Below are 27730 nucleotides of genomic sequence, written 5' to 3'. Positions count from 1 at the left end.
TCAAAGCAGAGGGAACAGCAGACACATTGGTTTGTTGATGGAGAAATTAGGTTACAGGAAAACAGAGAAGCTTGAGGGGGCAGTATATCGCTCACACACACACACACAATACATACTCACAGACAGACACAGCATTTGATATTTTTTCACTAACAAATATGCTTTGAAAAAAAAAAACAGTAGATACTGTATGAAAGATAGGAAAAAAGGGACAAAAATGGGAAAATGTAAGAGTAAAAAAAGGTTACAGTTTTTACTGATGTCAAAAATATAATTTTTTATAAAACAACTGCAACCTGACTGCATGAGGTTGAACTAGAGAAAGTCATTTTGAAGGGTCAGTCAAAAAAAGCTCCTTGAGGTGTTCCTGCAGCACGACTCATGGAACATGGTGCTAGCAACACCAAGGACATGGGATCAATTCTTAGGCAATAAATGCACTGATAAAATATATACCCTACATGCACTGTTAATAGCTTTGGATGAAAGTATATAACAACTGCACATTTTCACTTTTTACTATTTAAATGCTTATCAACCTCCAAAAGAACTCACTGAAATGACAACGCTGCAAAAATCATCAATGCTTTTGCATTTAACACAAAACCCAGTTGTCAGTAGAAAACCATCAGCTGAGTCACACATCACACCCCTGAGCTCATCTGAGATCTCCAGGATTCCGATCAGTGAACCGTTACATTAAATACCAGAGTTCAGATGATAAGACCCACATTAAATTCCACCAACACACAACTCAATCATAATCATTAACCCAGACACACAACACACAACTCCCACAAGGTAACATACATAGACCCCCATGCTTCCACACACTGCGAAAAGAAAATTCAGCTGAATGCATCTGCATACATTCCAGTGTGTTGAGTTACGCACCTGCGCCATCACAACAGCGAATCTTTCCCAAAATCCAACTGAGACAAACTCCACAAGAGCAACATGACCTCCCGCTCCGCATGCTGCTCGCTCACTGTCTCATATGTACGTCAGGTGAGAGACAGAAGAGGAGAAAGGGAGAAGTACGTATTGGGAGGTGAAGGACGCTTTGGCTCTGTCCGCTTCAATACTGAAGCTCAGCTAGAAGTTCAGCGCTACTCTTCACAATAAAGGGGAGGGACAAGGGGGCGGGGCCAGGGGCCACAGAGACACACACACACACACACACACACACACATTCAAAAGGGATAAAGGAAGGTTCCACTGAATTCACATTGAGGTCTGCTAAACCAATATGCAAAAATAAAAATCTCTCTTCACACAAGACTGGAGAAACAGGAGTCAACAGTTTTGATGTTGTTACAGGGAAAGACAAAGTACCATTGTGAGTGTATTTCATGTGTGTGTGTGTGTGTGTGTGTGCGCGTGTGTGTGTGAATCCTGAAATCAGCCATGTCTGCATGCTGCAGTGGCCCATTTTCGAGAGGGTGTGTCTACAGTATATTACAAGAACTTTATCCCCACTTCAGAGGATTCAAGATCACACACACACACACACACACACACACACATTGGGCTTCCATGTTTTATGGGGACATTCCATAAATGTAATGGTTTTTATACTGTACAAACTCTATTTTCTATCTCCTAAACCTACCCCTCACACAATACTTTCTGCAAAAAAAAAAGAGATCATTCTGTGATTTATAAGCTTGTTTCCTCATGAGAACCAAAAAATATCCCCACAAGGTCAAAAACTATTAGTATTACTATCCTTAATGTATCCAAAATGTAGGGGATACCAGGTTCACACACAAACGACTAAATAGTCAAATTATACTTAAATATCTTCTGCATCAAATAACAGACACATTTAAGATATGCACACATAACTATGGGTCAACCTGACATTTCCTACAATAATGTTTAATGTTTATATAGTAATAGATATATTCTGGGCTCTATTCAATAGGCAGGACAGCTTTGTTATTCACATGTGAGAGAAGCAAAAACACCTGGAGTAATGTGAAAATACATAGTGGAACATGTCCCAGATGAGGAAAAGATGAGAAAAAACTTATTTGTTTATGGTTGCTGATCAATGCTTCAACATGCCATATTAGTATGCATAACCAATGTTTCTAGGTTATTGGTTCTTAATTTTTTTTTTACTCCAAGACCTCCCATTGTTGCGATATTATTTTAGGGATTCCACAAGTTTTACGAACTGAATGTTTATCATAGTTCTCACTCTTTAACTAATACATTTACATGACTTTTCCAGTCATTCATGATTTATCAAATGAAGATTAAGAATATTTATTATATATATTGTATTCTAAAAATAGAATTTATAAAATGTTTTGGTATATTGGATATTGGCCTAACTAGATAATGTATATTAATTATAAAAATAGATACAAAGGGATTTTAAAGAGTGTATTAATTGCAACTTTTCCAGGTCTAGAAATCACACTTTTAAAAATGCATTCAAGGCAGTGGTTGTTTTTAGCATATTTGAATGCATATTTGAATGCTTATGTTGTCTTATTTTAAATTATTAAGTTGTGGGCCCCTTCGAAGTTTGCTAGGGTAACCTATGTGTGAAAATATGAAACATTGTGGCACATCAGCAAGGATGTGTTAAATTGATAAAAAGTGATAGTAAAGACATAGTTAGAAAATATTTCTATTTTGAATATGCTGTTCTTTTTATTCATATTTTTTTCAGGATTTGTTCATGAATAAAAAGTATTAAGCAGCACAACTGTTCCCTATCTGTCGGTCACTAAGAGTTATGTTGTAACGATCACCAGCAGCGATATACTCACCTTTGGTCCCTGCAGGTACCAAGGTCAGCGAATTTACGCTGAGACAGTGGGAAGGTTACGACCTTTGCGTGGCATTTGTCTGACAGACAGTGGCTGCTTGTCAACATTTGCAATGCCATAGGGTTGTGACGGGGTTCAGTTTGTGGCGCTTTCCATGGACCCCTAATGTTCGTCATGACATAACTCGTAGTGACCAACAGATAGGGAATGTCTTGGTTATGTATGTAACCCTCGTTCCCTGATGGAGGGAACGGAGAGGTTATGTCCCCATTCCACAACCTCGAACCATTGCTGGTTGCCAGGGACAAGGTCTTGGCTCCTCAGCATAAAACCTGATGAGTGGATGCACTTATTTATACCCATATGCACGGGGAGTGGCTCAGGCATGCAAAATCCACTAGCCAAATTTCATTGGCATTTTCTCTTAAAGTCAGAGAGGATTGGGGCTCCCAAGTAAATCCCCTAATGTCGTCATGACAGAACGCCTCCATTCCCTCCATCGGGTAACAAGGGTTACGTATGTAACCGAGACATTTCCAACATTGATAATAAATCAACATATTGATAATAAATCAGAATGATTTCTAAAGGATCCTGTGACACCGAAGACTAAAGTTATGGCTGATGAAAATTCAGCTTTGCATCACATGAATAAATTATATTTTAAAGTATAATAAAATAGAAACTGTTATTTTAAATTGTAATAATATTTCACAATATTACTGTTTTTTCTGTAGTTTTGATCAAATAAATGCAACCTTGATGAGCAAAAGATATTTAAAAAAAAATCTTGCTGATCCCAAACTTTTGATATATTTATTAACTGCAATATATTATTAACAGAAACTGGGAGTGTCAATATAGGTAAAGTAACCACAATTTTTTTTTTTTTTTTTTTTTTTTTACTTATTCAGGAAAAAAGAAATCTGATTTTAGTCTTTGTATTCTATTTTTTATTATGATAGATTGTTTTAATAAATTAATAATACTTCATCTAATTCATTTGAATTATTAATTATATTAATAATAGCAATTATCAGAATTTAGTGGACAGAATTTTTATTTTTGGATGACCTATTATTTCTGACAAAATTATTTTTGCAAGCAAGAAACAAATAGAAAACATTTAATTATATTAAAATAATTGTTTTGCAACTGACTGAATTCTCAGGATGATCTTAAAAGTGTGAAATTTTATAAAAGTGTTAGCTCAAACAGCAGAGCATGGCGCTAACAACGCAAAAGTCATGGGTTCGATTCCCAGGCAATGTATGAACCTATGTACACCTTGAATGTAATGTAAGACATTTTGGATAAAAGCATCTGCCAATACGGAGAAATACACCAAAAATGATCTTGTTCCAAATGACAAAGACTTGCTCAACAAATATATCAAAATATTGACTTGTTAATAAACTGATTGCATTACAGTTCCATATTACATCCCCAAGTGGCACTTGCTATTGAACTGCTATTGGCAGCTTTGGATGGAGGTTCAATGTAACCATTAGAAAGTGACACATGATTTGTAGGCGGTGAATATTTGTGTGGGTTTGACTCACCTTTCGCAGGTGGTAAAAAGCAGTCCATGTCAACACTACTGCGGGAGTGAGACACGGACAGGGTGCTGCTGGGAACCAGACCCTCCTGAGGGGGCGAGTGTTCGGTGGTCCGCACCAGACACCAGCCGGGCCGCTCTCCAGACCTCTCCAGCAACTCGACGGTTTGACCCGACTGAACGCTCAACTCACCCACCGATCCCGAAACAAAGTCCTGCAGAACCACAGTCTGCTCACAGCCACCCGACAACTACAGAGAGAGAGAGATACAGGTTTTAGATTTCTAAAGAAGCCTCTACTGTTATCTCGGAAGAAAGGATGTGTTAGCTATGTGTTTGCATCTACACTCTTAAAAATAAAGGTGCTTCACGATGCCAAAGAAGAACCTTTTTGTCTAAATGGTTCCATAAAAGAACCTTTAACATCTGAAGAACCTTTCTGTTTCACAAAAGGTTCTTTGGGGCGAAAGAAGGTTCTTCAGATTATAAAAAGGTAAGAAAGAGATGGTTCTTTAAAGAACCTTTGACTTAATGGTTCTTTGTGGAACCAAAAATGGTTCTTCTATGGCATCGCTTGAAAAACCTTTTGAAGCACCTTTATTTTTAAGTGTGTATGCTGAAAAAGAAAACATTTAAAAACATTTAAAAATTATCATTACTCCAGTCTTCAGTGTCACAAGATCCTTCACAAATCATTCTAATATGCTGATTATTATCAATGTTAAAAACTGTTTTTGCCCCCTAATTAATTAACTCACTTTTTTTGGAAACCCCAGTACGATACCAGTAAAAAGTTTGAGCTAAGTAAGAAAAAATATATTCTTTTATTCAGCACACTATTAAATGCTAATGTTATTCCTCACAACTTAAAAACTTATTGCTCAACCTCCACAAAAGTCTTTTCATGATCCAGGCAAATCCTGGTGGATATAAAGTCCTACCCTATATTATTTCCCTCATTCTGTTCAACCCGTAAATACGTCACAGTGCATGTTAAATGCATTGTGAATGCATTATTGAAGTTTTATGATTTGGATGAATATCATAACACATTCATGCTAAAAATTTCATGCAGAAAAAGTGTTTTTTAGATCTGTACAAAACCGTCCCAGGAGAAAGGAAAAACAGGGCAGGCTGAGAGAAACCAGCTCACTGAACAAATATACACATCACCACCTGAGTCAAACTCACCCTTCAGTGATAGAAAATCAATTCAACACCTTACACACACATTTACAGACACACAGAGACATGTTCTAATCTTCATCAAACACACCCACTGAAACAGAAACTGAGCTCAAGACTAAGAGAAACAGGATGAGTAAGAGAGGAAAAGGCAGGTCTGAACAGCTGTTCTCCTATGGAGGTCCCTCCATCTCTGACCTGCTTCCTGAATACATCAAACCTTCAGACTCTGCTGCTGGGCGTCTGCACCGGTTCTGTTCTGACCCAGCGTCCCACCCTAGACAGCAGCGCTCCCTGAATGTAGTTATGTCTGAACTCCCCATGTTCTGAGGGTCAAAACACACATTCAGCTGGAAGGTAAAACAAAACTCGCCTTCTTCCCATATTAAATACAAACACAGTAGAAATGTACCAAAAACAACATGTCATGGCTTTTTGGACATTTACCATGATAGTACCATACTACTATATAAAAAGTGTAATCATTCAGTTATGTGGAATATCAGCCTCAAATCAGCATATTAAAATGATTTCCGAAGGATCTCGTGACACTGAAGACTGGAGTAATGATGCTGAGAATTTAGTTTTGCCATCACAGAAATAAATAACATTCTAAAATATATTAAAATAGTAAATACATTTAAATAAAAAACACCCAAATAGTTGTGTCAGGGTTAGTCTGTGATAATCGCAATCATCTTCATTTAAAAACTACTGAATCATGTGGGAGGTGCACATCATGATATAAAAACAAATGTCTATGACTAAATGTGTATGCAAATGTTTTTTTGGAAGATCTGACTTTGTGTTAATTGTCTTTGCTGCATCTGTGAGAGCTTGTGTATGAGTGTGAGTGTGTTTGTAATTATGTGTGCAATTAATGCTGTTCTCAAAGCTATAATGGAAATACAAAAGGCTCTAATTCTAGATTTACAACTCTAGAATCCCTGAAGAGCGAGGCAGAGACGAAAGAGTTTGTGATTGGGTGGAGGAGAGAGATACACCCTCCTCAAGGGAACACAGGGTGTTTTCCCTCCCTGATTCTTTACAGCTGGACAGAAATTCCCGCCATATGGAACAGACTATTCCATACTGACAGAAATCCCAGCCATGAGGAAAGCATAATCCCCCACAGAGAATCAGACAGGATTACATATGTGCAAAATGAGAACATTTAGCTGACGCTTTCCCTTTCTTCACAAGAGACGTCATACAGACTAAAGTCAAGCTGTACTGCTAACTTATAAATATACATGTGCAATTCAAGTAAAATTAATGTAGTAGAAGACACACAGATATGCTGTGTTTTGCATCAGTCACTAATAATAATAATAATACTAAAAGAGTAACAATTTGATATCTTTGACTATCAAAGTAATTTACAATCATAATATAGTAGTTAATATCCATTTAAATATTTAGAAATGTTGATTTATATATTTACATGATGTCTACTGGTTTATCCATTATATTATATATTTTAATAATTTAGTCTTATTTAATATATTTTAATTATAAATATATTTCGATTATTTTAAATATGTTTTAAATAATTAATGTATTTTTAAATTACTATACTATACATTATACTATATATTGTTCAGCTTTGAAAACAGGAGTGTAGTTATTATTTCGGACACTAATTATAATATAATGCATGTTATAGCTTTAAAGATCTGACGAGCCAAACACACACAAACATATGGAGTAGAATATGAACAGCCACTCCCTTCTGAGCAACCCAAAAAACACAGTCCAAATGTGAGCTCATGCTTATGGGGACAGAAAACACACACACACAAGCGCAGACAGATCCACAAGCACACTCCTACATTTAAAGTGCAAATGTCAGCAGAGACACTTGAAATAATTAGAGAAAGATTATGGGGAAAACACTTACAGTATTTGTTAAATTAGAGGGCGATGTTACTGGTTGGGCTGATTAAATAGCCACTGCTGTCAAAAACAGCATTATTAAATCACTTTTTGATATTATAGCATTGTAACTGGTGAGCTATTTGTGTAAACATTTTCAAAAGTGGCAATTTAAATCAATCTTGGTATTAAGGCATTGTACTGGAAACACACATGTGAGAGTCAATGAATAAACACATTGCTTTATGAATTATTAAAAACATAAATAAACAATACAATTATGCGATATCCCAAATAATATTGAAAGAGACAGACACATTTCTCCTTAAAAACTACCACTAATACATAACTCCTTAACAAAAAAAAAGCACAAGCCAATATGATCTAATATCCAAAAACCCATCAGAAACATGTGTACTCACAGGTCTGGTTCTCTTGGGTAGTCTGAAACTCCTCCACCTGGGCATGATTCTATCTGTATTACCAATCCAACCAACCAGAAGTCAGTCTGCCAACCAGATCCGCCTTCTGATTGGCCGACAGTCAGGTAGAAAACGCTCTAACCAAAGTTCTCACTCCCAGATTCTCACACAGCGCTAGTGACTGAACTCATCCTCAGCATGTACGGAGAACAATTGAGCTGCCATATAAATCTGCACAGCTGAGTGTTGAGAGGGTTCTGCCCATGCGGGAGAGAGAGGGAGAGACTGAGAAAAAGTGGAGGAAAACAAGCACAGACTCCAACAGAACTCAGAAAAGTGAGAGAGAAGGAAAAATGAAATGAGAAGACGCAACACCCCAAACTGGGCAAGGAAAGAGTGAGGTCAAAGATGTTTTTGTGTGAGTGTGTGTGTTATAGCCCAGATGGACGGCAGCCACGTGGTCGATTGAAGAAGAGATGGATGGACCGGATGAATGATATGAAAGACTGGAAGAAGTGGAAAGTGACATACTGAAACCCCTGCGACAGCATGGGAAAAACACTAGGAAAGAAGAAGTGTGTGTGTGTGTGCACATGTAATAAAGACAGAGCATATGGAAGATACACACACACAGGCACATAAATTTCATGTATTTTTGAAAACAAGAAACATTACTAACTGATGTGTCATCTCTAAGTCAAACAGAATATATCTAAACAGACGCACACACAAACCCAACTACAGACATGTACAGTTTTTATTAAAAAATAATTGTATTTTCTAAAGACTAAACCAAACCAAACCAAACCTTAAAGCTACTCCTAATTTTTATTTATTTACTTTTGGAATAAAATAAACGCTTTTGAATTATTATTTTTTTTTTTACCTTTGAGTAAAAATGGAGGTTATGTCAAATTTAGCTAACTTCTTGGACAAATGCTGACAGCATGGCAAACCTCACTACCCAGACACACAAACAAGCCAAGAAATGTCTAGTCTGTAAAAATAGGGAATATGAGAAGCCTATATATAGTTCTATATTTTAATATGTCCATTGAGTCTTCCACACACACACACACAGCTATACATACAAACAACACACAAACCTCAAACCACAATGACATAAGAAGGCCCTAGCAGTACAATAACTCCAAAGAGACAGACCGCTAACAGAAAAGAGCCAGACAGACAGAAAAATGAAAATAATATGTGTAATTATATGACTAACAGAGCTGGGTAGTAACAGATTACATGTAATCTTGTTTATGTAATCAGATTCCAAAAAGTTAAGTACTAGATTCAATTATATTTTAAAATACTTTGTTTTAATTATTACTCAGTCGGTTTTAACCATGTAGTATATACTATGACAAATATTTAAATGCAGAAATTCAATTTTTTTTTAAATTTCTTATTTACATGTAATGCAGGCATTCCCACACTTTTTTTGTCAGCTGAACTTTTTTTACCTTATATACTTATTTGATATCCCCGTGAGATTTTAAGGTAATAAATTAATAATTAAGTATCACATTTACATGTTCACAGTTCTCTGATTGGTTAATGGTCACATGACATGCAGGTAAACAAATAAAATATACATTTTTTTAGTAAGTGTTTTAATTGGTTGACGTTATTTTAAACTTATAAGTTAAGTACTAGATTCAATTATATTTTAAAATACTTTGTTTTAATTATTACTCAGTCGGTTTTAACCATGTAGTATATACTATGACAAATATTTAAATGCAGAAATTCAAATTTTTTTTAAATTTCTTATTTACATGTAATGCAGGCATTCCCACACTTTTTTTGTCAGCTGAACTTTTTTTACCTAATATACTTATTTGATATCCCCGTGAGATTTTAAGGTAATAAATTAATAATTAAGTATCACATTTACATGTTCACAGTTCTCTGATTGGTTAATGGTCACATGACATGCAGGTAAACAAATAAAATATAAATTTTTTTAGTAAGTGTTTTAATTGGTTGACGTTATTTTAAACTTATTTAAATTTTGCATTTTTATGATTTAATTAATTATTAGTTTTTCTTTAAACTCACAAACTCTAGTTTGGGAAACCTTGACGTAATGTAATGTTTAATGCACTTCATGTTGTTAATTACATTAAATGGAATATATTTTCTTACTCTTTGTATTTTTATATCAATTCAGTGTATAAATAGGTTTTAAATAGGTTATCCTATTTAAATCAATGAGATAAACGAGTTAGGTCAAAAGTAATCTAAAAGTAATCAAAGAGTAGCCTGATTATATTACCTAATATGTGTAATGTAATGGATTACATTACTAATTACAATTTTTGTCATGTAATTTGGAATCAGTAACGGATTACAATTTGTAAGAACTCAGCTCGGATGACTAATCACTTGATTGCTTGAGTTGCTTTGTTAGGCCATAAAAGCGTAATTAAATTTTAAATCTACATAAAGTCTGCTTCACATTCACGTTAATTCTGGCTATAAAAAGGCTCACTTAGACAGTTTGACTGACATATAAAGTGACCAATCACAGTTGTCAGACTTCTCATTTGCTTATGTCTGTGCAGGATGTACATGCAGGTGTGCTCAAATGTCATGTTTATTTATGCAAACGTTTCATTGTCTTTTAAAAATTTTATGCTATTAATGTTAGTATACAACTATTGCAAATAAACCCTTAGTTTACTTCACTTGCCATTTTGTATGTGACATACAGTGTCAGACAGTCAGTGAACAGTAGGTGTGTCATCTGAGACAGAGACAAGTCCGTGTCCTGACTTAAACCACATGAACACCGCAAAACAACTGATCTGGCAGCAGTGTGTGTTAGAAAAAGTGTTTCTAGGAAACATGAGCAGCTCTTGACTCAGAGCTTTTTTGGCTGTAATTAGACGGTTGAATGAAACAAGAGCGGAGAGACTTGCCTGAGGTTAAGAGCAGGCGCAAGTAATCATAAAATTACAGAGAAAAGACAGAGGGAGAGATGAGGAGAGATGATATAGTTTTTGCCGCACTGACATACTGGATGGGAATAATAGTGAATCAGAACCAAATTTAGTGGGACAGAGATGAAAATTATATAACGAAAACAAGGCCACAAGAAAGTTGGTGAAAGAAAGAAAGCAAAATGACTCATCCTGCACACAAAAATAATTTGGGCAAAACTGTAAATCTCAGTGATGAACTTACACAAGAGAAAGAGAACACAGAAAATAGAAAAGAGATATTTTGATTGTATAAATGCAGCCTTGGTGAGCATAAAAGTCTTTTTTTGTTTTTAAAATAAAAACCAAAATATACATAAGAACATACCCTGACACCCATGTCCAAACTCTATAGTCAAACACACACACACACACACCACAGATGAACTTGTTTGGTGTCTAACAGACGTATGTGTGTATGAGAGTCAGATTTTCCATAGGGGGAGTAACTCCCATTTGACAGAAATTACTTTTAAAGCACACATTTTCACATATGTTTTCAACATATTTCTCTTATGTTTGAGGAGAAATTTTAAAAATCCTCACACAGTCAAACCTGCAAACCGGAGTGCAACGGATCATAGATAGACATGTTCGGCACACATGTGATTCGCGGATTAAATGTTAAGTTTAACCATCATAGAGTTAAAGTTTATCATTTGCACATGTTTTGTCTTACCAGTTTACACATTCAAGCAATTTTAATTTGCGTGCTGTCTTCTGTGTGCTCAGCCGCTGCCGCCGCGCACACCCAAAGCGCACACACGCAGAGAGAGAGACACCGCGTGAACAGCGAATTGATTCCTCTTTCACATACACACAAAGTTATGTTAAAATACCCTTTTGGCAAGTATTCTAGTAAACACAGTCGGTTATGTCTTAAGTGAACGTAAACAGTGGAGAAAAAAACGCATGTGTTGTCGGTATTAGGGCCGTGCATTTGGTCTTAAAGAGACAGCAGCCAATAAATACCTGTTTCTGTCTGTGTGACGAGAGGCGGGGCCGAGAGCCATGGGAGAGGCCAGTGGAGTAAATGCTAATGCGCAACACCTGCGCCACTCACCGGTCTGGAGTCCCACAGAGGAGCTCCGGAAGGATAAAAGGAGGAGCGACGACAGTGTGCCGCCGTGGACGCTCGAGGCGGTGGGCTGGAGTGAGTAGCCGGGGGCGGACGAACTCGCTGCCGGCCGCCTGGGATGTGGAGGGACGGCTGCCGTCCTTAAGGGAGCAGAGGAGTCGCCGCCGTTTGCCTGAGGCCGGAGCCTGCTGCCATCCACCATGATGGGGAGGAGCAGGGAACGGGGGACTCCTGCCTGCTGCACGAACCTGGAGGAGCCGTCGCCATCCACCAGGCAGCGGAGGAGTGTCGGGCCGTCCCCTGAGGGCTATCCAGTGCCGCCACCAGGCATCGCGGAAGAGTTTACCCAGCTGGTGGAGGGCCGAGCGGCAGTGTGTCTGGGAACCGGAACAAGATTTATTATCTCTTGTTTCCGTCTCTCCTCATCCTTCTGTCTCCTTTTCTCTCACCTCGTCTGTCTGTCCTTACCCCCAGGTACGCCGCAGCCGCCGTGATCAGCTCCCCCGGAGGAGGGAGGGGGAAAGTAGAGCGCAGTCTCATGGGTACCCCCCGGCCTGCGAGGGGCGTATGTGATGAGAGGGGCGGGGCCGAGAGTCATGGGAACGGAGCGAGGCCGGTGGAGTAAATGCTAATGCGCGACACCTGCACCACTCACCGGTCTCGAGTCCCACAGAGGAGCTCCGGAAGGATAAAAGGAGGAGTGACGACAGTGTTGGACGAGAGAGGACCAGGCCTGGACTTTATTTTGTGTTTTGTGTGCGGCAGTCGTCCGCGAGGGGCTGCCGCTTTACTTTCATTTTGTGTTTGTTTATTTTATTAAACTGGTTAAATGTTCGCCGGTTCCTGTCTCCTTCTTCCCGACCTACGAACGTTGTTACAGTCTGCAAATCAAATAACACCACAGCTCTAACAAAGATGATTGTGCAGTGAGCACTATTGTGTTATTTTACACTTAATTATTACGTTTCTGCACCTGAATGCTACTGTTACTGACTTTATTTTTAACTGTGTTTTGTTGTATTCATCTATGCTTGTAATTGTTCTTGCTTTATTACTAACTTTATTCAAGCTAGTAGTTTTGCTGTGGTATAGAAGTACTTAAAGTAAGCTTTCACTAAATTTTTTTTTTTTTGCTGATCCGATCCGTGACTCAAAATCTGTAATATGATCCGAACCGTGAGTTTTGTGATCCGTTGCACCACTACTGCATACACAAACAAGGAATCAACCAAATAAAATAAAACCAAAAAAGCATGTTGTTCAGTTATATTAATAACTCTCTTGAGCTTAACTTTGATACCAATGCTTTTGGGGTTTCTCTATGTTTGAGGAAAATTGTTAAAAATCCTCAGTCAAACCAAATAGCAATATAGTGTCAGGGTCTACATAGTGGATGTCATAGAGTTGTTATTATTGTGTGTTTGTAGTGTAGTTGTACCTTGTCACTGTCTACAGTGTTCTGGGAGGTGCGGGAAGCGATGGAGATTGTGTCCGGCTGGCTGCTGGCATCACCCTGGCTGTCTGCGTCCTCAGTCGTTTCCCTGAAAGAATAAATATGACAAGAAATTTGATTTCCACTGCAATCATATACACAATCTATAATAAAACCCTTAACAGCAAGTACTGTGATAAGAGCTGTGCATTTTGGGAGTACAGATGTATTGATTCTCTCAATACAGATTAGAGACAAAACTGAGAAGAGAAAAAAAGAGGTGGATGAAGACAGCAGGTGGATGAGGGCAAATACCTCTTGCTGATGCTGCGCTGTCTGGCTGGGGTTTTGGGAGGGTGTATGGGCTCCTTTAGCGCCCCCTTCAGGTGGATGGTTCTCTCCTGAATCACTTCCCTGATGTTCCGGATCCACTCCTGTTTCACTTCTATACTGGAGGCCTTTGGGTGGATGAGAGGATGGGTAAAAGAGAGAGAAGACGACAGAGTAGAGAAAATACACGATTTCACCAGCCAGATTTAAACTTGCACACACTCGAGTGAGTAAAATGGCTCAAATCATGTTCACCAGGATCAGAAATGGGGCTCCTCAAAAAAGCCTAATTTATCATATTTGATGCTCTCATTTTAAAATAATTTTTCTAAAAAAAAAAAATGCTGTATGGAAGTAAACCTAAGTTGCCGCAGTCCAGTAAGTGTTGATCTTGAAATATTACAAAATAAAAGTTATTCTTACTTTATAAAACTGAAGATTTCAGAGCAAAAAGTCATGTGTACTAAAACCTGAAGGTGGACATTTTTCCAATTATACTAAAGGCTTTTTACTTGCTAAAAAAGTATAAGCTATCAATCAGACATCAAAAAACATGTATAAGAAAAAGTTACAAAATGTTTTTCAGCAAAGTTTTAATCATGTTCATAATTTATAGGCCTTAGAAATGAGTGTATCAAATATTTACGTATGCTTTATAGGGTTAAACCTATTAAATTAATCACATATGCAATGATTTTAATTTCTAATAGTCATAATATCAATAATGCATGTTAAAAAGTACCCTCATAAAGGTAAAAATATTCATTTCTTCCTAGCATTGGCCACTATGTTTCTGCTCTTGGGTTTATCTGACACTGATACACACAGACATACAAAAAAGCACATCTTACCTTGAGAACCGTTTTGTTGTCAGATGTAGGCGTCCGGCCGGCCCATAGAGCAAACTTACACGGATCACCTTCAATGTGTTCGGTGACTCCTAACTCTGATGTCTGTCAAAACACATTTGAATTCACACTACCACTAATGTCTTACTAATAAAGTGGGAAAAAGGCACTAAAGACCTCATTTTGTCGATGATGTTTACACTCCTTGACAACGTGTCATCCTGGAGCTCCTTACCAGCAGCTTGTTCTTGTAAACATATTTGGTGCGTCCTGACGAGTCTTTCATCTCTTTACTGAAAACGAGAGAGATCTCAAAGAGGAAAAGATGTCGGTCCCGGCCCTTGCGGATCAGAGATTTGGGGTCCCACACCTGGAAGGTGTCCTGTAGGATCAACTCCCCCTGTACAGCCAGGTTCTCATCAAAACCTGAAACCAGAACAACAATTACACAGATAAACAAATGCATAAGTGCAAAAATATCAAAAACTCATCATCTATCTGAAATTCCGATTCTGGCTTCATCAAGCAAAATAAATAAATATAAATATTTAATGATAAATAAATTGTAAGAATATTTTTTATAATAATTGGAGTGTTAATAATAAATAAAACAAAATAAAAACAAACAAAATTGTATTTCTTTTTCAAACTGTATTTTAAAATCGGGCAAAATTTCGGAAAAAAAACGTCGAAATAGTTTTTAAAAATCTGTTACTTTGTGTTGAATATTTGCAGATTATATGAATGATGTTAAAAAACAACCGTTTGTGAACAAATAAATATAATCTGTTTTCAAGACATCATTCATAAGAAAATACTTGAAAAGCTATTTGCGACTTAAGGCACTTCTGCACACAGTTATGTTTTCAGTACAGCTGCCGTGATTATCGCTCACCCTCCAGCATGCTGACATGCATGGCGTCATTAGCACGTTTAGGCACACTTAGCATCACCTCCAAACCCTCCTTTATTTCTCCTTTCCCTTCCTCACAGCATGTCAGCAACTCCTGTTCACGAACACATTTGAACCAACACACACAGAGACACAAACACAACCATTTAGTGCAGCAAACTGATTCAGATCAGGTAAAGACTGAACAAAAACACTGAGTCTCCACCTTCAGCAAAAGCTGGTATTTGGTGATTCTCTGAACGGGTTTGATCAGGTACGATGAGATTGAATTGGCCAGTCCATGTCTCCGCTGTATCTCCTGTGAGAAACAGCATGAAATAACATTTTATTGCATAAATGATAACAATAATAGGTTAACCCAGCCTTTTCTGGCCTAAAATGTTATTCATCTGATCTAGCTGGTCTCCCTTACTAGTCAAACTAGTGTTTAGTTGGTTGGCCAGCTGGTTTGTCCCCAAAACAAGTACCCAAAATAGCTGGCCAATCAGAGCACACCTCGCTTTTCAGACTGATGAGCTTTGTAAAAATCGACGCGTTTCAGAAAGGCGGAGGAGAAACAATAATGTACAGTATGTGTAAAATAATGTGATTTTTGAACCTTAAACCACATAAACACATTTCATTACACCAAATACTCAAAATAATGTTCTTTTTAGCAGCATCATATGACCCCTTTAAAGTCCCCATGAAATAAATGTTTTGGGTGTTAGTATCAATATGTTAGTCTTAAGGTTATCTATAAGGCAGTGTGCTTCAAAACAGTGACAAAATTCACATTTAGAAGATTATAAGCATTCAAAGCTTGCAGTTCGTCACTTCCGCCAAAACGGCTCAACGATTTTTTTGACATCACATCGTACTTCAGCTTCTCATCAAACTTTCTGTCCAATCAAATGCTCTCTAGAATCCGAAGCGCCCGCCCCCTACACTATAAATTAGATGCTGAAGCCGTGGCTGAAATCGGTCACTTGTCCACAGAATTAGAATTTTCTGTACAGTGAATGGCACCTACTGCACTATATAGGGGACAGGGAATGATTCAAACAGTGTAAATATGCTTTCCATTGAGGAAAAAAGAAGTCTGGTTTCGCGCTGTGTCACGCTAACCACCGCACCGCGCACACACTCTGCATCCAGAGACATGATGGCACGGAGTGGATCACATGCAGCGCAGACCACAAAATGTATTGGAGCTTTTTGAATTCTACACAGAATGCTATATTTTATAGCAATATGGATGAGATTGTGGCTGGCATACCCTGTCAAATGCGGCTTTACGGAGCTCAATGGCTCTGAACGGCTCTAGCCCAAGCTGTGATATAAACGAACGCTATTGGCTATTTTAAAAAGGGGCGGGGCTGCCTGTTATGTCCCGCCCTGTCTTCCTGTTTCAGTTAAAATGACGTCAATACAGAGTAACGCTGCGTGTTTCTAAGCATTTCAGGGGACCTTTAAATCCCCCCCAAAAAAGAACTATTTACCACCCTGGGTTATCGGTCTATTACATCAGTGTATTCACATTTTTAAAAACTCAGAACATTCTCAGATTAATTCTAACTAATTATATAAATTGGATTAATTAATTTGGAATGGAGTAGTAAGGGTGGATGACAGCAGCTATCTGGCGCCCCCTGTCCGTTTATTGAGTCATCCATATCGTCTCAACCCCACGCCACACAAACCTCCAAAACGAACTGAGAGAAAAAGAGAGCCGACTCACATCAAAGAACCTTCCGGCCTGGCCCTGGATGAGCTGACTGGAGTCAGGTTTGTTTTTGCAGTAGGTGACGTACATATGGAATTTATCAGCCTTCAGTACATGGAAAAAATAAACACATTCACTATTTATGATGTAGGCAACCTCACCAGAGAACCAGAGTACCAGAAGCTACTGCTTAAACATTAATACTTCACAGCTGAATTTATATTTTGGACCTTTCAAGTTTTAAATAATGATTAAGAAAATACAGCGTGGGAAAATTTCCTATTTTTCTGAGCCCACATAGGATTTTAAATATTCATACGGAGTAAAATGATGATGACTAGTCCATACTGAAATCACAATGTTCTCCAAACAAAGAAACATTTGAGCAAAAAGACGATGATTCATCTGTATCTCACCCATGTGACAAAACAATGGCCCACATCTTCTGGAAGCTGCTCATAGTTTTCCAGCTCTTTCAGAAAAATGCTGCAAAAACAAACAATGGCAAAACATAACTAGATCTGAACACTTTCTGAAGAAAATCTGAGGCTGTTGTTGCTGCTAATGACTAATATTTGAGCATTTTGAGTATATCAGCATGAACATTCGGCCTTGTGTGAGATCAGTGTTACTTCTATGCTATTATAGTTAGCTTTTATTTTTCAGTTCTTATTTTAACTTTAAGTTTTAGTAAATTTGTTATGCATTTTGGAATTTTTATTTTTTAATGTTTTTTTAAATATTTATATATAGCATTGGTTTTGAGTAAAATTTTTGTAATATTAGTCCTTCATTTTTTTATTATGGTTGCCAAGGAAACTTTTCTAATTTTCATTTTTTAAGTTTTCAAATGTCAATTTCATCTTTAATATTTCTATTTTATTTTTGTTTTATTTCAGTTTTATTCCAATTAACAAAAGCATTTTCAATGGTTTTACTTTTATAATAACACTGCTGGGGATGAAAACGGAGTTAAATATGGCAGAAATGCGTCAGCTAAGCAACTGCCATTGAGGTGAATGGGAATGCTAATGGATAGGTTTCTCTAGGTATTATAGATCTCCTTGGCAAACATCACTGATTACTCACATACTTACACAGGCCATCACAATTACAGCTTTATGAGCCCTTAAAGTGACAAAGTGACTACATAAACCTGGAAATAATAAAGCTTGTTTGAAAACATACTTGTTGTGGAATTCATAAATCTCCTGAATATTCCCAAAGATCACATGTTCTTTGTTCGCAATTCCAGATGGGATCTCAGAACCGCTTGTCATTTCCCAGAGAAAAGTCTGCACATAAATGCACAAGGGAGGTTAGTTCATCCTAAGTTCACAATTCTTTTAAATCAGACAGCATTTCAGGCAAAGTACAGTATGCAACTATGCAACCTTGGATGAATCTTGCAATCAAAAGCCATGACTGTCTGAGATCAGTAAGAAAATCTCTAAAGCTTAGAACACAGAAGAAACACTCTCACCTCCAAACACTCCTGTAGGTCTCGTACATAAGCTCTTTCTGTCTGGAGCAGCTCAGCCATAATATACCTACAGAGACCAAAACGCCCCACTGAAAGCCCAGCAAATTACAGACATTGAAATGCAAAGAACGCCTGAGACAGCACTTCATAACACAAAGCTAATTCCTCAGGAAATGATTTAGATTAAAAAGGATTTTGTGTGAAGACGAAGCTATTGATGCTGTGATTTAGTTTGGGACTATCGGCTTAACCTGTGCACAGGAAGCTGGCACTCATTATGAGGATTCTAAGTCATATTTAAAATCTCTCTTAGTCATAAAGTTAATTTCATCACTCACTCTTTCTTTCTGGCAGATTTCTTCTTTTCTTCATTAACCTCATGGTCGGGATCGTTGAGGTTGACCTCTGGGTCAGTGTGGGTCAAGCTGGCTGGGATAATGTCCAGCTCTAGATCTTTATTGTCCTATTGGAGCAGTCAGAGGAAATACTAAAAATGTCAGTGTGTGTTTAAGCAAAAGGTTTGATTCCTCAGGATATAAACCTTTATATACAGTATTTTAGAGCCCGACCGATATGTTTTTTTTGGGGGCCGATGCTGATATAAGGGAGTAAAAAAACACCTATATCGATATATCGGCCGATATTCTTTATGTGTAGGCTATATTATAATACAGTATAGTCAAAAGTTTGGACACACTTCCCATTCGTGTGTCCAAACTTTTGACTGGTACTGTATATAGAATACAGTTTATAGCCTACATAAACAGAATATATATACATAAACACATTTTTTGCAATGATAACTCAAATGTGGAGATCAAACACTTATAATGATGTGACAAACATAGGCCTAAGTATGTAGTGGAGGCAGGGTATTTAACAATAAACTTTATTATTCAAAATGAGTCTGACATCAGTGCACTTAACAGTAAACTTCACTTCACTTATTATAAATAACTTAAAGGGGTCATATGATGCTGCTAAAAAGAACATTATTTTGTGTATTTGGTGTAATGAAATGTGTTTATGCGGTTTAAAGTTAAAAAAACACATTATTTTCCACATACTGTACATTATTGTTTCTCCTCTATGCCCCGCCTTTCTGAAACGCGTCGATTTTTACAAAGCTCATCGGTCTGAAAAGCGAGGTGTGATCTGATTGGCCAGCTATCCAGTGCATTGTGATTGGCCGAATACCTGAAGTGTGTGACGGAAATTAATATTTGGGTTGAACTGTTCTGGAACAGTGTTGTAAATACAACTTAACCACTGATTTCTAGTCGTGTCCTCTTTGGAAGGCCAAACAAAGTAGTTTCGCTTTCACAACGAAACACAGCGTCACACATGGCGGCCTTAAGTGAGCGGAGGCCTGCGGCTAGAGTGAGGAACGGCTGGCGGATTCGACGAAGGAGCGGCCGGCGGGCTTACGGTAACCACATGTGACGACCCCCGGGCTGGACTCGCTTCATCCACGGTGAAAGCCGATCCGGCGATCCACAGCGCGAAGTTGATGGAGTATTGAGTAGTGAGTACTGAGCTGTGGATTCTACCCCCTCATAATAAATGCTGTATTATATATTTTAAAAACGTTGTACATTCTGTAATTCACACTATCTTATTTGTCATAAAGAATGAAGAGTATCTATCATCCAGCAGTTTTAATTTTGACTGCCAACTCTTTAAAATACATCAAAACAGCACGGAAACAGTATTCAGTTGAAGAAAAGATGAGAGTTATTCTCAGTACAATCATCCCCATTTAAATCATAAAGTTTGAAAAAATAGATTTAAAATCATATGTAAGGCCACTGAGTCAGTTGCACATAAAATATTAATGCTTAGAACAGTGCAAATACAAACACCATTAGAAAACTCATAGTGCAGCATCACACACCATGATATGGGTTCAAATGAGAGCCCATTTCTCTCCAAAATGGTGCCAGTTTTAGCGTTTTGCAATAAAGAAATAAAAATAACTAAACTTGATAATTTATGTTACAATTTTAACATAAATGCACACTGTTCTAGAAGGATGGCAAATTCATGCCATACCTTTTACACATTTACTCGAATTGTTATGCTGATAATACAATTTGTAAGGAAAAATGCATTAAATAGCGAGGTATTTCTTGGGAAACTTTTTCAAAGGAAAACACACACACGCATGTCTCTTTGCTGAGCCGCGGCGGTCTCGGTGAATCAGCAGCATCCACAACTGAACGGAACAAAAATTGTTGAACTTGAAAATTGTTTATGCGCGAGTGCACTTGCTAAATGAAGGCGGATTGTATAAAATGGATAAAAAAATAAATTAAAAAAAACATTTGTTAATGAGCTGCAGTTTTATTGCATCACGCGCTGGCACAGATGCAGTATATTAACGCCACAGGTCATCAATAAGGTGCAGATTTGGTCCTCAATTTGTGTTTCCAACACACTTTTTCACAGCGCGCATCACGCGCTCAAACTCATCAAAAGTCAACAAGTTCAACAAGCAACAAGGACTTCTCCAAGTGACCGCAGCAGAACGCACGCGCGAGAGAGAGACGAGGCAGCGCAGATAATAATAATAATAATTCATTACATTTATATAGCGCTTTTCTAGGCACTCAAAGCGCTTTACATTGTCAGGGGGTATCTACTCATCCACCACAGATCGAGCGTTTTATAGTGAGTGGGGAATTTACCGAACGTGGCACTTGTGGGAGTTAACACTGTATGCAATACCCGCAACCTCACACCAAATTTCAGGCCTTGTAGATAGGCAAGCGTATATACAAATCATTTAGTACGCAGGAATCCGAAATTTACCTTAACATATTAAGTTAGAGGAAGATGCGACTGAATTGATGCTTGAAGAATGCGCATCCAGCAGCCATGATAAACAGTTAGCGGTTAAAGTTTTCTCTGCACAATTTGATTTGACGAAAGTCACGAGACCTATTACTCTCTATCCAATCACGTTGATGGATAAAAATAAAATTAAAATAAGCATGTAACGACCACAAACGGAGGAAAATAGCGGAGTAAAAGTACCGATACATCACTTAAAATGTACTCAAGTAAAAGTACACAATTTTTAAACTACTCAAAAAAGTACAATTACTGATAAAAACTACTTAATTACTGTAACGTGAGTATTTGTAATTTGTTACTTCACACCCCTGGCGTTATGCAAATCTTCCCACATCGTGACATAGACATGTGGGGGTGTGTTAGAATGAGCCGTTTTAGGTAGGTGTGGTTAACTCTTAACTTTTATAAAGAATATATCTTTGGATTTGAGACTTTGGTCTTTGCAACTTTACAGATCTTCTTTATGCACCAAGAGCTTGTACCACTCCAAAGAAAAAGGAAAAATTGAAATCTGCTTTATATGTTCTGTAAAAAAAAAAAAATCATATCGGCGGCATATTCGCCATATAATGTTCATATCGGCAAAACGATATATCGGTCGGGCTCTATTTATAAATATAAAAGATTCATAAATATATTAAATAATGCATGAAATGAAGAATAAATGCAGGATGTATTTCCTAAAAAGGGATGGCTTTTCTCAGCCGCTCACCTCAGAACACACTCCTAGCGCTCGGTCCAAGCTGCAGCGGTACTGACCCATCTGCATAGAGAAGTCTCGGTACCTTCTGTCCACTGTAGAAACCCACCTCTTGAGCTCGGTCACATGGACATGCCCTTTCTCAACCAGACCACCAGCCAGCTGGATCAACAGCTTCACCTTCTCCTGTGTTTGCTAGAAGAAGAGAACAACATCAGGTCATATAATACAGGTTTAGACAAATGCATGTTCACTTTATATACATAAATATATGTAAGTGAATAGATTCGTTTGTCTAAATTTGTACAAAGCTTACTGATAGACAGTTCACTTTTGAGACCTATACTTTTTCACTCTAGATGAAGGCTAAAAAGGCTTTTGGTTGTTTAGATATGTTTACGGTAATTACGGTAATTTCTGAAGTTTTGGCCAGGATATTCTTCATAATAATTCTGTTTGCATGTTCCACAAAAGCATGAAGGTTTAAAGTGCCCCTATTATGGATTTTTGAAAATGACCTTTCATGCAGTGTGTAACACAGCTCTAAGTGAATGAAAACATCCTGCAAAGTTTTAAATCTGAAAGCGCACCGTGTATAAAGTTATTGTCTCTCAAAAGAAAGAGTCGACTCTGAATCACTGAAACGAGTCGTTTTTAAAAACGAATCCCAAGCTGTTTCATGTTGACGTCAACATGAAACATTAGCATATTGCCCGCCCACTTGTTGGTCTTTTCGTGTTGGTCTGAATGAAAATGCAAATTCATTCTTTGCCATTAGATGCCGCTTCTGGAGCGGTAAAATAGCGGTTTCCCCAGTAATGGTTGTACACAAAGCAGCACTAAACACTGCTTTATCAGGCATTACAGGCATGATGAAATGAAAATGAGACCAATCGGACCAATCACCGCAGATCAGCATCACGCAAAGGAGAGGTTTGGAAAAATTAATCCTTGAGTGAATCATTTGGGAGTCGTTGAGCAAGTAAGGTAAAAATAAATGCAAATTATAAGACAATGAAAGTGTTTTTTTGACCTTGCATGCATGTCAACCTGTTGTTGGGGACTCCCAAAACCAAAATATGAACCTTTCATAACCCATAATAGGGGCACTTTAAGACAACATGACAGTGAATATATGATGACAAAATTGAATAACTGCCCTCAATGACTGAGGTAGTTACCTTTGCGGATACACGGAAATCTTCGTACTCTTTTAGTAGTTCCTGAGTTTTTTCACTGGTATCACCAAGCGATGTGTGTGTGGATAGAAAATATTCTCCTGTCTCCTGTAACCAGTTTATGGCCTGTGTAGAGAGAAGAGTTTTAAAAATGTAAAAACCATTTCATGTGTTTATTTACAATTTATTGGATATTTTCTACTGCACAAATAGCTGACTAATTGGTTAAATATAAAAGGTTGCTGGGTTGAAAAAAAAAGAAGTGCACTTAATTATACTGAATGTGCAGTTTTAGTGTATTTCAAATTTTACAAGTATATTTGAATTAAATAAAAGGCAACTCAACTGCACTTTCCTGACAATGTTTCTACACATGAAAAAGTGCAATTTGTGAAGTCAAATTTGTCACGGTGCGTGGGGGGAGATGAAGCAAGGACTCAATTGCAGGAGAAATGGTCATTTATTTTAATAATAAAAATGAAACAAAAACAAACTCAAACCACCCCGAGGGGGAAAAACAGACAGGCAGGCCTAAAGCTGCACCACATGCAGACACGAAACACACACAATGAGAAATGACGGATCAGCACAGGATGACAGACTCCAGGAGAATAAATAGTTAAACTAAAGCACATAATTATAATTTAATTTTTTTTAAATAAATTGCAATGTCATCATTACAAATGTGTAATTACCAATATATTTAAATACATGACATAAAAGTTTCAATAGAAATTACAATAAATATTTTAGTTTACATAAATGTTTCTCAATACATTTAGCAGTACATGTTACCCTTTCTAAAAAACAATAGAAGTAATTACACATAAAGATATAATTAAGTCCTAATAAGATAATAATAAAATTAATAATAATAATAATAAATAACTTTTGTTTTTAATTTAAACTATAATACATTTTAATTTAATTGCAATTAACATGCAGTTACGTGTCAGAAAACATAACATTCAGTTCACACTTACGTATGTTCTTTTAAAGTATATTATTTCTGTTATAAGTTCTTTTTTTAAATGTATTCTAAAGTGTAGCTCGTTTTCACAAGGGAAGGCAAAACCAAACCAAACCACCATCATTATCGAATCCTTCAAAAACTGTGCTTGCATAACGCTCTCTCCCTCACCTGTTTGGCATGTCGTTCAAACAGAACGTACTGTTGGCATTGATCTAAACGTCTTTTTTTCATAGTCCAGAAATGAAGGACACGATTTTCCCTCTGTAGCAGCTCACTCAGAATGGCTATACATAAGGAGAAACAAGACAAGATCAATAAACAATTACAAAACATTCAGGCACAATCACATACAGAAAGACTATATATTTTGCAGGTATAATGGCTTTAAGCAGTCCTGAACTGACCTTTGACTTGGGACTCAGTGGCTCGATTGTGGGTAGCGACCCCAGGCATGCTCACATTGTTTCGATGGATGTATTTAAGAAAGACCTCCGCATTACGACGTGCTAAAGTACATGCCTGGAACCAGAGAAATTAAACATTTTGTAGAATCAGTGCATCTAAACAACTGTACAGTGAAATCATCATTGACCATATTGATAGCAGCTGGAGTTTTAGGAGTGCTGATGTAAGATGGTCAGTGACATTGATAGACACACTAATAATTTTGTTAAAGGTTTCTTTATTTCAAAAGGATTTTTTCCATGTGATGACCCATTTAATCTGACACATATGTGTTGTTTTGCTGTAGATGCATTTTTTATATATATATAAAAAGGACAAATTGGTGAGAGAGCTGTTGCAGGTGTTTGAGTCTGTGTGTGTGTTTATGTATGTGTGTGTGAGAGCAAGGTGTACCTTGAGAAAGGCTTCTTTCTGCTCCAGGTGTTTGTTGATGAGAGGGCTGACGTGGTCAGTCTCTGCCGTTGAGCCCAATTTATCATGACCCCCACACCAGTCCTCCTCTCTCCTGTACTCCAGTTCCAGACTCTCCAATACATTACATACCTGCGACAGACATACAGTATGTTACACACACAGCAGCACCACAAAGCTTAAGTCTCTGTTCTGTTTACAATGGTCACAGATACACTGGCAACATATAATAGATATACAATGTAATGACAGTAAAGGGACATGTATAAAATTTCTGCCATTAAATAAAACATTTTTTAAACTATTTATTCAATACAAAAATATCTGATAACAGAGTGCATTTTCGGTAGATTCTGGAACTGACACTAGGGGGAGCTAACATTTCTGTTAAGGGACAAGAAGGCATGGTTACTGTCCCATAATTAGATAAAAAAAGAAGAAGAATACTCTCATTTAGCAAGGATGCATTACATTGATCAAAATTGACAGTAGAACGTTTCAGATTTTTACCAAAAATATATTTTAAATAAATGCTGTTCTTTTGAACTTCCTATTCATCAGAATCCTGGAAAAAAATATATCACAGTTTCCACAAAAATATTAAGCAGCAAAACCATTTTTAACATTGATAATAATAAGAAATGCTACTTCAGCAGCAAATTAGCTTATTAAATTGTACCAATATATTACTGTTCTTACTGTATTTCTGATCAAATTAATGCAGCCTTGATGAGCATAAGAGACTTCTTTCTAAAACATTTTTAAAAAATCTTACTAACCTTAAACTTTTGAATGGTAGTGTATAAAATATTCAGCTTTTCTTGCACTTAAAATTTTACTCAAAGTTATGGTTACACAATGTGACTGAAAGGTGAAATACAGAGTTCTGGCATCAACTCTAGATGGCGCAGTCCAATAGATCTAACTCAATATGACATAAAGATATCAATATCACATGGCACAGCTGATTGGTTCTCTCCTGTATCAGTAGCCAATGAGCTCGCTGCTCAACATTCAAATATTTGGCTAAAGGTTATGATAACAGTTGCAGCGCACTTCAGAAACCCTTCACCTTCCCCAGCTCCACTTGTATAGATCTTCTACAGGGTGATCATGTATGCTATTGGGGTTATTCATTTTATTATGTGCAGCAGTAGTATTTCTTACATGCTCACAGCAGCATGTTGTGGATGTATTGGCAGTTGCAAGTCTTGGTACTTTGGTACAGCAGCAGAAGCAGCGTAGCAGATCTATTCCGCTAAGACCAAATACATGAACATTGTCATGTACATTACCATGACAATCCCTCCGAGAGTTGTCATGACAGAACTCTATGTACACTGTAAAAGGGTCTTGAAACCACCCTTTTAAAAAAATGAACTACTTAAAAACAGGGCATCTTAAAAATGCAGTGCTCATGGCGTGAGGCACTGAAAAAAAAAACATAATATGAACTGCAAATGCATATGTCCAAGTGGTTTAGAACTACTGCTATAAATCAAATTCGCAACTCTGTCATCATTTCTCATTCTCAACCACAATCACAGCCACTAGTATTTGTGGCCAGTGACAGTAACCATCACATAGTCTATTACAACTCACCTGTTCAGATGTTTTGTAGAAGGCCACAGAGGCATTAACCAGCTTTAATTTGTCCTCCATCTTCAGCATGAGGGTCTGCCAGTGCAGGGCCACGGTCTCAGCGCAGGCCCGGACAGCGTCTGGGTCATAGTGACCCGCCTGCAACATCAACTCCGCCCTCTGCTGGAGCTGCAGGGCACTCTGGTGGGTGCGCTGCAGGGAGTCGGCATGGAGAAGAGACTGTGGACAGCAGAGAAAAGTGGCTCGTTTTAATTCTTAAGGTGTGCTAAAATTAAGTTTGTTAACTGCCAGTACACAAGAACCACATGAGAGGCGGGTAAGGTCACGGAGGGGCTCCTTAAAGGAGCAATTAAGACACGATCAGTTAGACGTCCTGCCGTTCAAGGCCAAAACAATCAGTGGTGAAGCACAGCCTGATGCTTTCACAAGAGCACATGCTGGATGAATAAAACTAGTGGCCTGATTCACACATTTGTTTTGGCGTACTTGGATGGTCTGATTTGATGAAAAGTGGTACTTGGCCTGAAAAGTTAGAGAACCGCTGCTGTAGATGATTAAAACATATATTTGGCGGAAGGGAGATTTTGGCAGATACTCAGCGCTGACTTCCTTTGATTTAGAGAGGCTGTCGTTAGTCGAGAATTATACGCAGCAATTTGCTGAATTAAAACTCAGTCCTCATTTCAGGCTAATGTGCTTCTTACTGCTCATAAATGTGCTGAGTAATTGTTCTGTCTTTTAAAATCAACTCAGCTGTTTTGTATTCCATCTCTTTGATTAATATAATAAAGAGAGACTTTATAACCTATAGACCAATTTACCTTCTGTTTATGACAGCTAACAACAAAACGGATGATGTTTCTCTAACATTCCACAAAATGTGTTTATTACCCCCCCCCCCCCCCCCCCGGGGGAAAAAAAGAAACTGTTTTATATAAAC

The 27730-nt window shown here is 37.6% G+C and overlaps 1 protein-coding gene across 1 annotated transcript in view; it reads right to left on the bottom strand.

Annotated features, from left to right (window-relative positions):
* The window catches only part of kalrnb (kalirin RhoGEF kinase b), an 86860-nt gene that overhangs the window by 13115 nt on the left and 46015 nt on the right, over window positions 1–27730 (bottom strand). Inside the window, exons 17-34 of the mRNA XM_016266868.1 lie at window positions 26791–27009; window positions 25171–25320; window positions 24717–24831; window positions 24481–24596; window positions 23343–23465; window positions 22174–22356; window positions 18944–19068; window positions 18606–18672; window positions 18311–18417; window positions 17539–17608; window positions 17138–17227; window positions 15623–15715; window positions 15400–15511; window positions 14740–14930; window positions 14508–14609; window positions 13642–13784; window positions 13333–13435; window positions 4349–4595 (exon numbers count right to left, since the gene is read on the bottom strand). Coding sequence (XP_016122354.1) covers window positions 4349–4595; window positions 13333–13435; window positions 13642–13784; window positions 14508–14609; window positions 14740–14930; window positions 15400–15511; window positions 15623–15715; window positions 17138–17227; window positions 17539–17608; window positions 18311–18417; window positions 18606–18672; window positions 18944–19068; window positions 22174–22356; window positions 23343–23465; window positions 24481–24596; window positions 24717–24831; window positions 25171–25320; window positions 26791–27009 — 2356 coding nt within the window. The remainder of the gene's footprint in view (window positions 1–4348; window positions 4596–13332; window positions 13436–13641; window positions 13785–14507; window positions 14610–14739; window positions 14931–15399; window positions 15512–15622; window positions 15716–17137; window positions 17228–17538; window positions 17609–18310; window positions 18418–18605; window positions 18673–18943; window positions 19069–22173; window positions 22357–23342; window positions 23466–24480; window positions 24597–24716; window positions 24832–25170; window positions 25321–26790; window positions 27010–27730) is intronic.

Source organism: Sinocyclocheilus grahami, unplaced genomic scaffold (genome assembly GCF_001515645.1).
Source record: "Sinocyclocheilus grahami isolate Dianchi unplaced genomic scaffold, SAMN03320097.WGS_v1.1 scaffold34.1, whole genome shotgun sequence".
In the NCBI taxonomy this organism is placed as follows: Eukaryota; Metazoa; Chordata; class Actinopteri; order Cypriniformes; family Cyprinidae; genus Sinocyclocheilus; species Sinocyclocheilus grahami.
Note: the sequence above shows the minus strand (reverse complement) of the source record. Positions and strands in the feature narration are given on the sequence as shown.